Source organism: Alternaria alternata, assembly GCF_001642055.1.
Source record: "Alternaria alternata strain SRC1lrK2f unplaced genomic scaffold CC77scaffold_13, whole genome shotgun sequence".
Classification (NCBI taxonomy): domain Eukaryota; kingdom Fungi; phylum Ascomycota; class Dothideomycetes; order Pleosporales; family Pleosporaceae; genus Alternaria; species Alternaria alternata.
In genome coordinates, this window is record NW_017306202.1 from 603,855 (window position 1) to 616,858 (window position 13,004).

The 13,004-nt window shown below is 50.9% G+C and overlaps 4 protein-coding genes across 4 annotated transcripts; 1 reads left to right on the top strand and 3 right to left on the bottom strand.

Moving 5' to 3' along the window:
- Positions 1-200: 200 nt before the first annotated feature.
- Positions 201-2,964, top strand: CC77DRAFT_1009883 (hypothetical protein; the record flags this gene model as incomplete). The annotated part of the gene is made up of 3 exons (XM_018523616.1): positions 201-272; positions 735-1,743; positions 1,844-2,964. The coding sequence occupies 3 exons, from the start codon at positions 201-203 to the stop codon at positions 2,962-2,964; spliced, it is 2,202 nt and encodes a 733-aa protein (XP_018384822.1).
- A 3,439-nt stretch (positions 2,965-6,403) lies between these two features.
- CC77DRAFT_1062551 (hypothetical protein) lies at positions 6,404-7,558 on the bottom strand (the record flags this gene model as incomplete). Its single annotated transcript, XM_018528533.1, has 1 exon — positions 6,404-7,558. One exon carries the CDS (start codon positions 7,556-7,558, stop codon positions 6,404-6,406), a length of 1,155 nt encoding a protein of 384 aa, XP_018384823.1.
- Positions 7,559-8,257: 699 nt separating this feature from the next.
- Positions 8,258-9,690, bottom strand: CC77DRAFT_164079 (HlyIII-domain-containing protein). The gene is made up of 2 exons (XM_018530369.1): positions 8,625-9,690; positions 8,258-8,568 (listed from the first exon to the last, which is right to left on the bottom strand). The coding sequence occupies exons 1-2, from the start codon at positions 9,369-9,371 to the stop codon at positions 8,410-8,412; spliced, it is 906 nt and encodes a 301-aa protein (XP_018384824.1). The 5' UTR covers positions 9,372-9,690; the 3' UTR covers positions 8,258-8,409.
- A 530-nt stretch (positions 9,691-10,220) lies between these two features.
- Positions 10,221-12,413, bottom strand: CC77DRAFT_1062553 (hypothetical protein; the record flags this gene model as incomplete). Its single annotated transcript, XM_018528534.1, has 4 exons — positions 10,221-10,619; positions 10,801-11,079; positions 11,130-12,349; positions 12,404-12,413. The coding sequence occupies 4 exons, from the start codon at positions 12,411-12,413 to the stop codon at positions 10,221-10,223; spliced, it is 1,908 nt and encodes a 635-aa protein (XP_018384825.1).
- Positions 12,414-13,004: the final 591 nt, after the last annotated feature.

Genomic DNA, 13,004 nt, shown 5'->3' on the forward strand with positions numbered 1-13,004 from the left:
GATGTTATAGAAGCGAGTTTGGTGGGAATTGAGGAGATGTGAGCAAAGAAAAAGAGGGCTTTTTCCAGAGATTTTCAAAGCGAAAGCAAAATAAGAGAGGAGTGCAAATCGGCAATGTGCCCAGGGTGTGCCCAGGTCGAAGCTTCAAGAGCCACCAATGGGTCAATTTGTATAAATCGTTTTTCTAGTGTTTGTTGATCATGTACACAAGAGTCAAATTACAGGCCCGTGTTAGCTGGAACTTTGCCGTGGCTGGAAACAACGGTTCTGAGGTAAGGAGAGCAACCCTTGTCTAACGAGCCTACTTTGGTAAGAGAAGCTATGGTAAATAGGCGACTCCGCAGATGCTCAGTGCGGCGGTGTCTGGATAGGCGAAATAGCCGTCGGCGCTACTGTCGCTATGCAACGGATGGGGTTCTCGCGGAGCAGACATTTGATAAGAGGGTGTAGATGGTTGATGGTTAAGTAGCTGCTCGCGGTAGCAATGCAGGTCCTGGAGCGATCACGATGACCCGGGTCTAGGCAGAGCGGAAGCTAACCCGGACGTGCCAACGACGTCACGGCAAGCCACCCAGCCATCCTCGCATGCTCCATGGACGTCTCCACTCCAGCCCGTCTCCACGGTACACCTCACCCAAAGACACCTCACAGCCCTCACCGCATCGCGACACGTACTATTCCCAACAGAAGCTGCTGCGCATACATGAGCGCTATCACCGCGCTGCATGTGGCAGACTTTGCGATCATACAATCGTGATTTTGCCATTCCGGGTTCCAAACGGTCACGGATGGCTTCTGGGAGCATTGGCGACGTGCCTGCCGCGACTTTTGCTGAGTACGTAGACGATCCTTTCCTCGACCACGGTAAGAGGGCAGGTGCATCGCAGGCGTCTTTGGAAGGTGACGACGACCTGACCAAGGATGCGCCGTCTGCCGATGCACCGCAATTCGACCTGGCGCAAAGGCCCGAAGCACCTTCGCGATGCATCGCGTTGCGCCCGGCCCTGACCCACCGCCTCTATTCCCATCGCCTCCATGTACGGGCAAAAGCTAAGCTGCAACGCGATAGACTGCTCTCCGGCCCTATGATCGATATATACGTAGGCGAGTCCAAGCGCCACTGGTCGCTGCACCGCAACCTCCTGTGCCACCACTCCGAGACCCTCGAGAACGAGCTGCTTGGTGATGCAGACGGCCACACTAGAAAAGACCAGCTCGATCTCCCCGACCACAGCCCCGCCGGCTTCGAGCTGCTGGTGAAATGGCTGTATCAAGGCAGCCTCGACGATGTCTCCGACATGGCTGATGCCAACCTAAAGTACGAGTATGCTGTGAGCTGCCACAAACTCTATCTCCTCTGCGATCGCTTCGACATGGCTCAGTTGAAGAACGTCGCCATGGATCAGTATCGAAAAGGCCTAAATGAGGCCGAGCTGGTACCTGACGCTGACGAGATCGACCACATCTATCGCAAAAGCCCGACAGGGTCACCGTTCCGCAAGCTCATGACGCGCATCGCAGCCCGCCAGATCATGGATCCTGGCAGTGAGCGCGATGTCGAGACTTACCGCGAATGCTTTGAGAACAACCCCGATTTCGCCATCGACTTGGTCAAGGCAATCAGGTCAGGTACTGGTGGCATGCTATTTGACGACCCTACAGATGAGGGCAACGAGTGCGACTACCATGACCACGAAGCTGGGCCCAACTGCCACACAAAAGGCAAGGGCAAGGGGAAGCAAGGTGTGTGACTCCGATCTCCACCCAGCCCATTTTCCAATCCCATGTCAGCCGTCTCGTTGCTGTCACAATCACAACACGCATAATAACATCCATTAACCAGTAAAGAAGAAAGCCGGCCTGTCATCCGCCAAATCCGTCCCTTACATAAGCTCCGACCAGCAGAACCGCCCTCCCCGCCCTCCTCCCCCGAAGACGCCTCACCCGTCTCGTCCCCTACCGGCTCGCCCACAAGAAGGCAGCGCCGGTCCTCTCCGCCGTCGGCTGACAAGTCCGGCGAGTTCGACAGTAGTCACGTCGACGGAGATGGCAGTCGCCAGTCAGCCGCCCAATCCCGACGCGATTCGGGAGAGGGAGAAGGACAGGGAGAAGTTGCGCAAAGTGACGCCACCGGAGCGCAGACGCCTAGAGCGAGCTCAAAGCAGCGGAACGGAGATGCAGAAGTCACGCCCAGTCCTAGAAGAGCGCCGCCGAAGCTCAGACGACGCGTCTCCCCCACACCAGAATAGCCACATAGAAGACGAAGCACTCGGCGAGCTTGAAGGAGGACCAGTGCAACCACCACAAAGGACACCCTCGCGTCGAGGTATCTGGGAATGGGCTAGAGTAGGAACGGGCAGACTGAATATCATCGGACGAATACCGCATCCTGAATGGAAAGGCCCGGTAGTGTCGCATCAAGTCGTCATGAATGGCAACTCGCAGATAAGCACCATTCCCGAGATGCATGACGGTTTCAGTATCCCCTCCACAACGGCTACCGAGACGAACGATTTACAAGACTACAACCAAGCAATGGCGGCCAAGATGGAAGGTTTTGGATTCTCCCATGCTCATATCACAACGTCACCATCCTTCTCACAAACCAAGCGCTCTTCCGACGACCTTGTTGCTGCATCATCTACGGCTAGCACGCCGGCCAATTTAAATCTTGTGTCCGAGGCTTGGACGAATGGCGAGCGAATCACACCACAACCTTCCAAGGACAGCCCGCCACTGACGCCGGACACCCCTACGCCGAATCAACGCAGGAAGGATTCAACAATAGAGGATGAGAGCACACCTACCAAGGACGCATCGGAAAGCGTAAAGGCAGAGGTCGCTGATCGACCTCAGAATGGCGTCAAGACTACCCCTACGCCTGACCGCATCCCGAAATACCGGATAGCGCTTACGTCAAATTTCCTTTCACCAGCTCGCAGTACCACGAGTTCAACTTCTTAGTTTCTTTCATCATGATCACGATTTGATACGATACCCTATACATACATACTATCTGGCGTTCTAAGCGCAGAATCATTTAATGCAATTCGGTTTTTGACTAATATCGGCAGCAGCGTTCACTGACTACATGAACGCAACACCACAGCAATTCTTTCACATACGACCATAGGACACTGAAAATTAGGCTTCCCGTCCGCTCAGCCATATACAAGCAGTGTACCGGCGGATTAGTAGTTAGGTGGGTGACCACTAGCGAATCCCCGCTGTTGTATGTTTTTTTTTGTCAATTCCTTCTATTGCTGAGCCTTTCGATCTATCAGTGCTAGGTGGATGAATCTGCGATACGGTTTCACAAAGACTGTTCCGTCAGCTTATCCCGTGAGGGGTTGTTCTTTTTCTGGTGATGCCGACATTCCTTTGCTGCCTCGTGCCTTCGATACTTTGACCGAGAAATCACCATATCTTGTGCTGACTCGAAAGATACTTACGCAATTAGGTGATTACAGAGCCCACAAGTTTGCCTATCAAAAAGCTGATCCATATAATTCAATACACTAGCGTTCAAGCTCACGAGCTCTCAGCACTTGTTGAACCTGCTCAACACCTAAACCACGCCCAGGTCAATATCAAGCAACCTACCAACTTTAGATGTCCGCTTTTCGAAAATCCTAATTCTTCAGCTCTATAGATATGCCCAGAGCTGCAGTGATGAGTACTAGGAATGGTCTGAAGAAGGTGGTGACAAGAGTAGTGGAGAAGAAGAGCGTCCGCTGACACTTATGCATTGCTGCGATTAAAATCGCTCCCACGTCGTCCTGCTTCTTACAGCCCTTCCTGATACGCAAATCTAGATCACAATACACGACTACATCACGCAGGTTCATGCTTGGGTTGAGAATCTACAGGCCAATATTACGGCAGCTACGAAAGGAAACGACAAAGTTTACCCCTCAACTCTACGCTACATGAGTCTGCTTCATTTCTATACACCGCATATTAGGGATGGCAACTATAAACATACATATCTCCATTGGAAAGGTGCTGCAGAACAAGCAAAGCTGTGTAGAGATGGTGTAATGATCGGAGAAGTCATGCGCAGAACAGAGTCATTCTACTTTTGGAGCGAGCACTTGATTCCGGACGATACTGTCGCAATAGATTACACTGTCTAGATTCGTTCTTTCATAACGTCGCAGCTGCTACATTTCCCGAGAAGAAGCATTGAGACGGCAACTCCCAGCGCGTTATGACACGTGGGAAATCACAAATGGAGCTCAAGATCGAACTTAGCGGAATAGGTGCGAGAAGCTATCGTGACAGCCGCCTAGCTAGTGGAAGGTGCTAGAACAAGGCTGCCATGACGGCCACCGCGAGCTATGGATACAAGTGACGCGTAAGGAGGCCTATACGCCATATTCCTCGTACAATGTAAACGGTTGGTTACAAGGTCTGGGATCGTGTGTGACGAGCTGGAAGCCTATGCATGTTGTCTGGCAGCCACCCATGGATTGCTCCAGTAGCATATGATTCTGACGTCTCGAGCAAGCCACGGCGGTTAATAATAGGGTTCGTGTTGAAAGTGGTGTGTTGATGTCTACTTAGCCCCGAGTGGCAACCAAAACAATACTGTATCATGACATCCGAAATGGTCAAATTAGCGTAGCAAACATAGCCTAGCTGTTGTGGAATCTAAGGACGCATAAAATTCGCGTTTGTGGACTAGACAAAACGTTGGAAAGTCCTTCTCTGCTCACCAGTTAACCTAGCCACTGTTTCGATGGGCTGTGAAGGACGCCGCAGGTAGCAACACCACTCCAAGCGCTCCTGATGTTTAGCAGTTCTATCGAGCCTCCTCCTCCTCCTCGTAAAGATGCCCAACCCAATCCCTAATAATTAATGCTAACTTGCATGTTCTCGGCCTTCATCAACAGTACCAGATGCAGTGAGAATAGAGGTTCTTGTGGTGAGCGACCATGAGACAGAAGTAGGATATGGAGAGAGGGAGACGAAGCCGAGAAAAGAGGGGTAGAAGGCAGCAGCGATGCAGCCAAGCCAGCTGAACGCGGTAGATTTCCTTAGCCCGCATACACATAATTACTAAACTGCCCCTGAGTTTTTGAAAGCGTTTGTGTTGCCCTGCATCAGCATCAACACTCATCCACCGTGATGAACAATACAGCAATTCCCGCTTCCATCTTTATGCCAATGACACTAAAAGGCTTACGTCAGTTCTCGCCGATCTTTTTGTGCAAATCAATGGTGGCACAACTTACAGTACAATCTACATCCGGATTGAGTTTGCGAACAGGTTCGACATATGAATAGTACACTGGATATGACCCCGCTGGTGGTCCTGAAAGCTGTTGGTTTGTAACTGCACGGGCCTGGGTTTTGTTGGGCTTCGATGACTTAGACCCCATGACCAAGTAATGATATAGGAGCAAGTAGGTAAGGTATGTGATAGTAGCAACAAGACAGGATCGATGTAAGTATGAGAAAGACAACCTGAGCGAGCAGTGCCCTATTAAATACCTTCGGGTGTTCAACAAGGCTGTTGTCGTCAGCAGATACATGCGTCACTAACCCACCCTATTCTGATGCCTCAGCCTTGCAGGCTGACTATAGGAAAAGAAAGTCTAGATATGCATTTCCAATTTCCGGCTCACTTAGCTACCTAAGTAATTGCGGGCAAGCTGTCGCGGACGAGCTATCAAAGAGGTGCAGCTGTGTTAGACACAGCCTCACTTTTACCTGCTAAGACTGTTTCACTTTTGCCCGCAGACTAAGAGCCGCTAAATATTGGGATCTCGCGTCGTAGGTGAGGCTGCAACGCTCGAGGGCTACAGCCAGTGGGTCAACTCAGTGATCTTCTCGCACGACTTAACCAGGTTGGCGTCGGCATCCTACGACAACGCCACCTCGATGTAGGATGCGAGCAGCGGCATGTGCCGGCAGACGCTAGAGGACCATAGCCCAGTTTGCCAGTCCGGGAGGATGAGTTGGTATCACTATTGGAAACATCTGTGGCGTCCACGTAGGAGAAGCCTGGGAGCCAGCACTGCTGCTTTAGCAGTAGCGTTTATCAGTTAGTTTATTTTTAGTGCCCTAGATCGTTGGTGATTGTACTGAAAACACTCCTTCGTATCTTGGCGGGCGGTGATGCGTGCCAATAGACCGTATTGAGAATTAACGCTAAGTTATGTAGATTACTGCATACGGAAAAATTACGGTGTCTTGTGGCAGTCGCGTAGGTAAAAACAAGATTTATAGTCTAGAGCTACCATCCCGAGAATAGCTATGCTTCTTACCTGTTGTCAAGTCTATTATGTTGGGGAGTGTCTGTGGCGTCCCGCCACGCGAGAAATTGCGTTACCGAGAACCCCGTTACTTGTTCTTTTGATTAGGTAGGTGTGTGTTTTCCGAACGCAGTATTATGCCATCAGCACCCGAACTTTTTGATGTTGCGAAGAACTACCTTCTTCCAGCCGTTCACAAAATCTGCCCTTTGACCCCTTGGCGCAACCTCCGTGATTGCGCGTAGAAAACCCGCGACCTTCTGCATACTCTCCTGCAGCGATGAGGTGTACCGAGCATCTTCCAACATCTGGAAACCACGATCCTTACATCGCTCTTCGAACAGCTTAGAAAACTGTTCCTTTGCCGCCAGAGAGCTTTCGTCATTGCTCGCGTTCCAGAGGAAAGAGCGACGCGGGTTCCACAATGGGAATGGCACGACGCCAGAGAACTCCCAGTCTAGAATTGCGGTGATCTTTCCGGAATCAGAATCGTACAGTATGTTCGCGAAATGCAGGTCTTTGTGTGCGAGGCGCAGTCTCACGTCATTTAGTTGTTCGGCGTGCTCTGGCAGAGCCTTGACGAAGGCCTCAAGGCGAGGGACCGCATCGCGCATGAAGATAAGGCCTTCATGGATGTTTATCAGGTGAATGTATGTCTTGACCTGCGCCGACACTAAATCAACATATGTAGAATATGGTCCGCCAATGTTCAGACTGTCGACTGATTCTCCCGCCGGCCACAGCTTCTTCACTTCGGGGGCTTGCCAGAACGTCTCGTCCACGATTCGACCCAAAATAGCTTCCCCAGCTGCGTTGAGGCGGAGACCGCCAATGGTGTTCCATGAATGTGTGTGCAGTTGACTAAGATAGTCTGCCAACTGATCCAGAATCGAGTTTATTTGAGCTTCAGTCAAGGATTGATGCTTCTCGCTGAGTGCCGTACCTTCGACCAGCGACAAAAGTGTGTACTCGTGGCCGATTGCATTAGTAGTACTACTAGCATCGAATGCTACAAGATCTGGTATGGGTATACTCGTGTTTTGCTTGACCCAGGTCATCACGGCGACTTCGTTTTCTGTTTTGATTCTGGGAAGATGCTGTCCAGAGACGCGTAGTACGAGCTTTCCATACGAGATCTTCGTGTTCTGGGGCACGGTTATCATGTAGATGGAGTGATATTCGGCGGCGACTTCGGGCGATACAATGTTAAGAGCCTTGGGAAGGCCCAACGACAAGAGAAGCTGGTTAATTGCATCGTCAGAAATGGGACCGGGCAAATGGTCCTTTGGAGTCGCCATAGGTAAGTTTCCAGACCGAGTTGTTCTAGACAAGAGACGTGTACTAGCGGCTTGGTGGGTTGTTACATGGGTCCTACAGTAAAGGCCTCGAATTTCATACCGAGAACGAGCATCGCGGGTGAACGGCGTATTTAATATGCTGTACAGGTGTACGCTTCACGGGAACACAAGCGGCGAACATTACCGGCAGTGTCATGGTAGCCTATGAGAAAAGAAAATGCCTGCATGGCTGCATCGTATGCAATGCAACATGAGTCATGTTGCATCATCCAGAGTTGCGACACCTCAACCGCGGGTACTCGACAGATATTTGGTTGCAGTATTCCATATTGTAGGCAGAAAAAAGGCCTTTTGCGTCTTCAAGCACCGACCCCTCTTCACGCATACATCAAACATAGCCTGTTCCTGCCTGTCCTTGACCCTAACCCACTTTCGCAACACTGCAACTGTGATCGCTGATACGGTGCAACGAGCAGTGTTATCGGATGCTGCAACAGTACCAGCTTTGTTTGGAAGGATGTCCATTATCAAAGTACTGTACAGGTGAAGTTCAATGGTACATCTTGCGCCGACGAAGAACTGTAAGACTAGCGGTGCGCTGGCATGAGGTCTACGCTCAACGGTCCACCTTATGATCCCGCTTGTATCTCGGCAAGAGGGCCAGTGGAGATGGTCTGGGCGAGTCTCGGAGTCGGACGAAAGAATGGAGTTGTAATAGGTGCAACTCTGACGCCACAGCACGGGTACTTGAGATTTGCGATTTGCGACTTCAAGTCCTGGAGTATACGCAGTCAATCCTTTAAGCATACTCCAAAGCTGGTATTCTGCCACCGCTTCAAGGCGCATCACCTTCAGCATCTCCTCGTTGCCGGATCATGGTTGTAGTCGAAAGCCTTAAGAAGAGCCACTAGATGCCAAGCCGCGCCCCCGACAGCGCAAAGATGGAAGATTTGATGTGAGCAACCCCAGATGTCAAAGAGGCCGGGACGAAATCTCTCAGGGAAGCGAATCTATATAGTCCGTTAGTGACTGAAGTCAGGAGAACCCCTGTTTGTCATGTACTCACTGCATAGATGAAAGCACCAGTGATATAGCACAATCCTTCGCAGATCATCAACCACCATCCCATCTGCTTATCAGCCTGTTCAATACCAAATGACTGCGCAGCATGCGTCATAGGAACCGCGCCTGACCAACCGATAGCACAGAACAATGTCGCTCTCGCCCAGCGCCACTTTGGCGTACGAAATCGTGGTATCGAACAAAGTGTAGCGGCACCCGTGACAATGGTGGTAATCCCGACGGAATACAACATCCAATACTGTCTCTCGCAGTAAAATCCATAGTATGTCCCAGAGTACACAGTTCCAACAATCAGGATGAATATGCCGTAAAGATCGAGTTGGAGCCAGGTATGGTAAACGGCGCTAGAGTGATTCCCAAACATGTGAAAAGTAGCGCTGATCCCGAAGCAAGCAACCGCACTTCCTATGAAGACACCGAACGCGAGGAGATCGTTGATATCAGCGGTAACGTATCGCGCACTAACGCTGTTGTAAGCGTAGATACCATAGGAGAGTATTACTACTGCGCCGATGAGATGCGTATAGATGTTGCCGGTCTGGTTGTGTAGGTATGATAGGCTTTTCAGACATTCTCGATAGGAACCCGTGGTAGACCGGTAATGGTTTCTGAGGTACTCGTTGTCGCGTTGCCAAGCCTGTACTTCTTGGAAAGTCTGGAGGAGTCTTTTGGGTGTGGTCTTGGCCTCCTCCCCTTTGGTCGTAGTAAGGGGGGCTGTGTAGAGAGACATGTTCGCTCTCTTTCAGTTCGTGGGAAAGAGGGATCTGGAGTTTTGCGAATCAATCAAGGTGATGAGAGGAAAGGGAGAGGTAATAAAAAGAGGACCGTGGATGAGGGCAATGCGCATGTTTGTACTTTTGCGTGCTCTCGTACAATTAGCGTTTGGAGCATAGGCCGCCGAACGAGGATGAATGTTATGCTGGTAAGTAATCCAGAAGTGATCATGTAAAAGTGCAAAGAGCAATGAACATTGTACTTGAAGGAAGGACGGACATCTTGGTATTGCGGCTATACGGCTGCAAGGATTCGGCCGATATGGCATGGCGGGCTATCTTTGAGCGATAATTCCAAAGACGGAGAGGACCTGGAACTGGGAAACGGGAGCCGGGTCTGGAGGTGGCAGATGGTGCCCCGAATTAAGGGGCGTGTGGCCGCTAATTGGTGGACCGCCACGTCATCTCAGCACCGCCACAAGATAAGCAACGTATTCCGGTTACACGTCGCAACGTCGAACAAATGACCACAATCCAGAACAATGCAGCACGTAGAAACAAATCGCTTAATATTTTTGCGTTTCCGTCTAGAAACGTACATACATCATTCCGTCGTAAAGGAGGGGTATATGGCGAAAGCATTGTATCGCGTCGCTTAAAATCGTGTCGTATATCGTATCGCGTAGTATTCCGTAATATTTAACCGAAGAAGAGGAACGAAGGAGAGAGGAGCATGCTCAATCCGAATGCCAATCGCTCGCATTACTCTCTCCAAACTCGCTCCTGTAGCGCCTACAACCCAAAAGTCAACACACCAGCACCGACAACAAATCAATAACAAAAGCACATCTGCCAAAGAAACGCACTTACTCATCCCTTCCCCCATTTTCGCTGCTTTCACCTTGCATGCCCAACTTTCCCGCGTCTAATTGCGCCAATCCGCTCTGACCAAGTGTGTCACCACCCCAGCCTTCCTTCTTGCCCTCGACAAGCATCTTCATCATGTCCTTCAACTCCTTGACTTCTTTCCTCAGTTGTCGGACTTCCAAGACGGCAGTGTCGAACTCGACATTAGGACGCGAGGCCTGAACCTTCTTGTCCCAGCCATCAGCTTCAAAGTCACAGCCGTCGAGGACTTGTTCCCACTCCATAGTAGTGTCTTCGTCGTCTTCGCCGCGGCGACGGTTTTCTTTGACGACCCAGGCTTCTTGCTGTTCGAGCATAGCGGTGACTACAAGGAGGGGGGAGTATATCACTGCCATGACCTGTTCTGGTGTCAACTTGACTGTGGACTCAAAGCAGCTTGTGAAAAACGAGTGAAAAAGTGCTGTAATCAGTACTAGGTGATAATTGTCTCATAGCCGAAGCTCTGAAGTAGCAAATACATAGATATTCATCATGTAGACAGCGAAGTGGTAGGCAGCATATGCTAGCAAGGGTACGTACCATGTCGTTGAGTTTGTCGTAGCGCTTCTCGTCCATCCACCACTCGAATGGAAGGATGAGACAGAACATCTCGATGAGGTTGAAGGGAGCGATGAAGACGTTCTCGTCGGGAGCGCGGACGAATTGCATCGTCTTCTGTGAGAAAAGTGCCATGTATTCGTCGATGGCGTTCTGTGTAATGTCTTCGTAGGCAGAGTTGTAGAGCGCAATAAGAACGTTGAGCAGGATAACCATGACGACGAATGTAAAGATGTAGTAAAGGATGATACCAAAGGGAGGCTACTGCTTGTTAGCACATACTTGATTTGAGCAAATAAGTTGTGACGTACCGAAAAGTTGTCGAAGCCCTCGAACTCAGGAGACTGCATGACAGCGTTCAACATAGCTTGGAACACAAAGACAGTGTCGTTTGCCAGCTGGTCGTCCGCGATGTCGAGACCAATAAAAGCTTGGAAGAATCCTATCATGACAACAAGCAGTAGCATGAAGAAGATGAGCGACTCGCGCATCATAACCTTGAGAACAACGAGCATGGCACCGAAGAAGCGGAAGGTGTCGAGATACAACAGCAGACGCATCCAGAACATGGGCGCGGTGAAAGCTAGGAAGTCGTAGCTCATCTTGTTCAGGTACTCGCGTCTCGTATCCTTTTCGTCGCTGATTGGGTGTCCAAGAGCTACCATGCGCAGGACGAAGCTGACAGTGAGCAGCGCGTACAGGGTGCTGTTGAACATGTTCCAGAAGGAGATGTAGAATCGTCCGACCTTCCAGAACTTGTTCGCCTCGTCGCAGATGAAGCCTAGAGTGAAGAGGTACAGCAGACCTTCGACGACATCCAGGTCACCAGAGGGGTTGATAGTGTTGATAGCACCGGTGTAAAGGCCCAGGAAGATGAGGGACGTAGCAATTTGCACCCAGTTCTGGTACTTTGGAACTCGCATGCGATCTGGATCCAGATGTGCCCAGTAGCTGGTGTTGGTCTTGTTCTCGTACGGCACAAAGCGGCTGGGGTCCTCGTCGTCCTGGACTACCCATCCGCGCCATAGGTAGTTGATGCACTTCTGGTAGCCGGACGATCCGATGACTGTCACAGCGTGGAGATCGACAGCCTTCTCAACGGCGTTGGCAGGCGTAGTTGGCTCTCCATCAATCAGTGTCGAGTAGCGCTTAAGTAGCACCTCCTCGAAAAGGTATGCGGTATCCTCTTCAGCCTCAATCAGGCGCTTGGCCATGATCTCTGCCGCCACAGCGCGGACTTCGTGTAGGTCAGCATCCCACAGCTCTGCAGTAGCTTGCTTCTTGAACCACTTCTTGACCTGCAACAAGCAGAAGACGACGCAGGCATTGTGCTCGGGAGCTCCTGCTTGCTTGGCGGTCTCTAGCACTGCATCGGTGATGATACTGCTATGCGCCCTGGTGACCTGTTCCTCTTCGAGCTCGCAGGGCACAACTTGTTCGATTTGATGCTTCAGTCGCAGTGCTACTATGGTAACATCCTTAGGGTCGATAGGCGGAGGAGGGAGGTGTTCGCGACGCGACGTTGGCAGGACTGGCGAATGTTAGTACTGGAGGTGGAAGAGAAAAAAAAAGATGAAAAACTTACGCGCGCTCATCTCATCCTGGACTCTGTGCCTTCCGCTTTGACCATCCGAGCTGAAAAGCTCATTCCACCGCACCATTGTTGCGGCGGAGCTCCGTAGGCGCCGTGTCTTGCAGAAGTTCTATCAAGCTTGGCGGGAGCAGTATCGAGCTGTCCAAGTTCTCAGCAACAAAGTACCGAGGTAGCGTTGAGCTTCGAAAAACGAATAATGCGCGGCACAACGATACAACACAACGCGCTCAAGAGTTGAGCAGAAGGGAAGCTGCGGTGTCAGCGAGACAGCAAAGCAGCAGGATCCACGATAAGACAGGGTTGTTCGTGCTAGTGTTGGCTAAACCTGGATTAACACCTGCAATGCTCGGCGGTCCACAGCGTCATCGCACGATGTCCATCTCCCGCTCCACCTAGCCAACGGCCCAAGCTCCCGCCTACTGCTGAGCCAACACCAGCGGACGCATCCGACTCGACGGTTAGAAAAAAATGGGACATTAGTACTTGTTCATTCTTGATTTGCTGCTAGAGCCGCTAAAAGCCGCTTTTATAACCCTCCACTCTATGCTCAAACGCAGATATGCATGTGGCTGAAGACAAGGTGCTGTACATG